Raw genomic sequence first — 4295 nt, 5'->3', positions numbered from 1 at the left:
GTAGATGAGGATTCTGTAGGTTCAGGCTTGCTCGAATGTGAGACAGAAAGGGCAATAAGAGAACGCAAATCTAAAGAGGCTAGGTATTGACAACGTTCCCATGGAAGTACTTAGAGGTTTAGGAAAAGGTGGGAGGAAGAGTTTTTATGAACTGATTCATAGCATTTATGATAGAGGAATTTGGCCGGAAGACATTGTCAGACCTGTGTAAGTGCCTAATACGAAAAAGGGAAGGGCAGCCATATGTGAGTTCAAAAGAAAAGGCATTTGATTTCTCTCATAGCTTAAGTGGTTCTCCGGATCATCACCAAGAGGATGGAGGCCAGGGCAAATTATTACTTAGGGAATGATCAGGTTGACTTCAGGAAGGGGAGAGGCATGTGTGATGCCATAGCAATAATGAGGTCACCAATAGTGAGGAGTTTAGAATATAATTATGATGTAATCGTCCATTTCATAGAATTCAAAAAGGTGTTTCATAGAGGGATTTGGGTAGAATCGATGAATTTATTGCAGAAAATAGGAATAGATTGGAAGGATGGAAGACCTAGCTGTAACCTGTACATGTCTCAGACTGCTCAGGTGCAAGTGGGGGATGGAGAGTCCAGATGGGCAGTGTTAGGAAGAGATGTAAGGCAGGGTTGTCGATTGTCACTGGTGTTGTTCAACATGTGGAGGAAATGATCAAAGAGGCATGGGAAGAACTGGAGGTAAGAATGAAAGTTGGCAAGGAGTTCTTAAAAACAGGTTAGATAATGGTCAAGTTTTAATTTGTCAAGCAGCCTATAGTTTGGAAACGTTACTGAGCACACTAGAAAGCCGGGGTGATAGGGATTGGATGATAATAAATGTAAATATAACGAAGGTTATGTGGTTTTTCAGAAAAAAAGGGCTAAGGTAATTGATGAAATAGGAAGACAAAAACTAGAGTAGGTAGAACAGTTTACCTATTTTGGAAGTGCTTCGGTCCAAAATGGTCAAAGTAGTGGGGACGGAAGGAGAATAGCTCTAGGCAAAGAGGCCTATCACAAGAAGATGGGAATTTATGACAGGGACGCTAAGTAAAAATGTTAAGAAAAGGCTCTTCAATACTTAGATATGGAGTGTGGTTTGCTACTGCAAGGAAACAGGGTCATTGAAGTAGGATGATAGGCGTAGAGATGAGGCTTTTGAAATGTGATAATGGAGAAGGCTGGAGAAGGTTAAGCAGATATAAAGGAAAACAAACAAGAAGGTACTAGGCATGTTGGAAAGGGGACGGAATTGGTGAGAGAAATCCAAAGCAGGCAGGAAAGATGGATACAGAGCATTCTGATTGGTGCTGAAATGTTGAAGACTGTGATAGAGGGGAGAATGTAAGTGAGGAAGGGGAAGAAATATGATTGGATTGAATGAAGGAAGTACATGGAGATGAAGAGGGGCATATTTCATAATGGCATATATTTTGTATGGATTTGTTAGTTGAGACAAGGGAATAGTCGCTGTAGTGTTTGGAAGCTTATGCCCATCCAAAACCTATCTTAACTGGTAGATTACCTATGATAAAAATAATAATTGGTTCCTTGCTAGGGCATGTGCAAAAACCTCATTAATTGCAAAATCTATGAGCAATGGGTATCTAGAAAATTTTTAGTGCGTTCAAAAAATAATTAGCAATTAATAATGCGAAAAAGGGGAATTTCAATTTAAGTGATTCAAGTGGATATTTTTAAAGAGGAAATACGTTAGGATATGTTGATTTCGGGAAGCATAGCATCAGATATTAACAGTATACGTGCAGCAAACCTTCCCTTTATTCTCCCAAGTCATGAAAATCACAATGAAATCATAAGAAAGATGCATACAAATAACTGCCTAGGTATAGACCGATTTATAATTATGGTGGGCGGATAAACTCATCAACATAGTAATATTTAATTGGACCATTTACAGAAAAAAATTCAGAAAATAATCAATATGATTTTCGGCGATTTGTGGTTCTTAAGAGGGCATTTGACAGGTTAGCTTGCACAAATTTCAGGAAAGTATTGAATGAGATACGAAGAGACTAAATGAATATTTCTCTTGTTTTGAGATATGTGCATTGCGGAGACTAAGAGAGACGAGCCTCTGGACAGTGATAGCCATAGGAATTATTATTAAACAGGATTGATTATTATCACCCAGGGTTTTTTAAGGTTTACGTAGAGGAAATTGTGAGAGAGCTATGAGAAGGATTGGAGGTAGGAATTAAAGTAGATGGGGAACTAATCAAGTCGAATTTCCGGGAAACTTTAGTTCACCAATCTACCAAGCAATTGCACGTTTATACTGAGCACATGACGGAATCAACGTGAGCACCATAATTTTGAATCAATCGAAAGAAAAAGTGAAATTATTTATGAACGTTTGTATTGTCTACATAGGTTTAGAGCGAAGAGACAATCCTGGAAAGCTTCAGTTATCCATTCCTTGTAATTTTCGCTGCGGATGCAATTGCTCACGATCCGATCGCCCCTGTCCTTCATCATCGTCTCGTCGAGGTTCAGGGGCTCACTCGACGACTCCTTCTCCGCGCCGATCACTTCGTCGTTTTCCCCCAGGATGATGGGCAGGTAACCCGTGCAGATGACGCGGGCGGCGTCCCGTTGGCAGTCGCACATCTCCAAGAGCTTCCCGAACGGCAAGAATCGCTCCAGGAAACCCGCCGGCAGGCACTCCCCGAGGGCCTCGTGGTAAAACTTGAGCAGTTCCTCCAAGTGGCGCTCCCGGAAAGCCCTCTTGGTGCAGACGTGCAGGAAGAGAAGGATGTCGAAGGCGGGTGGAGCGTAGCGGACCAGTTGAAGGTCCACGAGCAGGGCGTCCAGCTCCCCCTTCTCCTCCGAGAACATTATGTTGTTGGTCCACATGTCCCCGTGGCAGAGGACGTTCGGGAACTCGTCGGACGGCTGAGCGGCCTCGAAGACCCTTGTCCAACCTCTCATCATGCCCTCCATCACCGAATCCCTGCTCACGCCCCGGAATAACTCCGGCCACATCGTGAACGAGGCCGTGGTGAGGCTCTCGGCGCAACGCTTGGCCCACGCGTATCCCGTGTGACCCTCTTTTTGGTTTAGCAGGAAACTCTCCTTCACCCCAGCGAAGAGGTCCCTCCTCGGGTCGAAGTTCGCCGGCTGGGCCGCCCTGCAGGACTCCTCCAGAAGGATGGACGATGCGTGGAGCCTGGCCAGGGCCCTCAGAGCCGCGCGACAGTGCGGCACGTCCATGGGAGGGAAATTCTCCAGGATTCGGTAGCCCCGTTGCGTCACATCCTCCAGGATGATGAGTTCCTCGTCCGCGGATCCCGGGATCGGGATCGTTCCCGGTCCCGAAGCGATCCCGCGGGTGAAGAAGCACATTGGCACGGGCAAGGCCATTCCCTGCGGAAGGCACGAGATCAGTCTCGGGACGAGCGTGTCGTAGGCGATCATTTCCTTTTTGAAGAAGTCAAGATCGACGACGAAGGATCGGTGACTTCCACCGGTCGGGATCAGCTTGGCGAATAACCGCAGTTGCTGTACCACGCCGCCGAAGCGGACGGAGGCGGTCAACTTCAAGTGTCGGCCCATGAAGCCCATCGTCTTGTCACTCAAGGGTTTGAATTTGTAATCCTCGAGGACGAAATCGGAGGACTTGATGAAGTTCCTGACTGCCGCCTCGCAATCCTCCCTCCTCAACACTGTAGCCATGCTGAACACGAAACCGCTCTAATAAAACGAACAGATTCCAACTCCCCCTTTGTTGCTTTCTTGACTACACTCGCGATTTTTATAATTCTACGTCCGTGCGTATGTCTTACATCAGTAGTTTACAGTGGGACTACTTAGGACGTAAGGATGTTATTGTATTGCATAAGCATTGTTTTCCTCCTAATGATATTTTTCCCGATCAATGCCTTTGGTGCACTTTTTAATGTGCATAGGAGTATTGCGTAGGCTTGCCCGTCACAAAAGCACAAATTAGGTACACCGATATTTCTTAGTTTTCAAAAATACAAATGATTTAATTAGTCACGTAATACTCCACCGCGTACTGTTAAAGTCGACTAAAGCGAGGTGCCCGAAGTGAAACGTGGGGCCTCATTCATGAATGCGGAATGGAAAATAACTTCTCACTCCTTGCAGACCTTTATATATTTTCCAAAGAGGAGGAAGACATGGAGGAAGCTGCGGATATAGTTCTTGCATAAGGGAGTGTTTGAATGAGTTATTGGGGCAATTTCACGGTGACCTTCCTTCATTTCAAGGCACATATCGGGGGAGGATTGCATATCGATC

General features: G+C 45.2%; 1 protein-coding gene across 1 annotated transcript; it reads right to left on the bottom strand.

The window, feature by feature from the left end:
• Positions 1-2378: 2378 nt before the first annotated feature.
• On the bottom strand, positions 2379-3707 carry LOC139689661 (uncharacterized). Its single transcript, XM_071586850.1, has one exon. The coding sequence runs from the start codon at positions 3705-3707 to the stop codon at positions 2379-2381; it is 1329 nt and encodes a 442-aa protein (XP_071442951.1).
• Positions 3708-4295: the final 588 nt, after the last annotated feature.

Source organism: Hetaerina americana, unplaced genomic scaffold (assembly GCF_022747635.1).
Source record: "Hetaerina americana unplaced genomic scaffold, ioHetAmer1.1.p SCAF_27, whole genome shotgun sequence".
Taxonomy (NCBI): Eukaryota; Metazoa; Arthropoda; class Insecta; order Odonata; family Calopterygidae; genus Hetaerina; species Hetaerina americana.
Note: the sequence above shows the minus strand (reverse complement) of the source record. Positions and strands in the feature narration are given on the sequence as shown.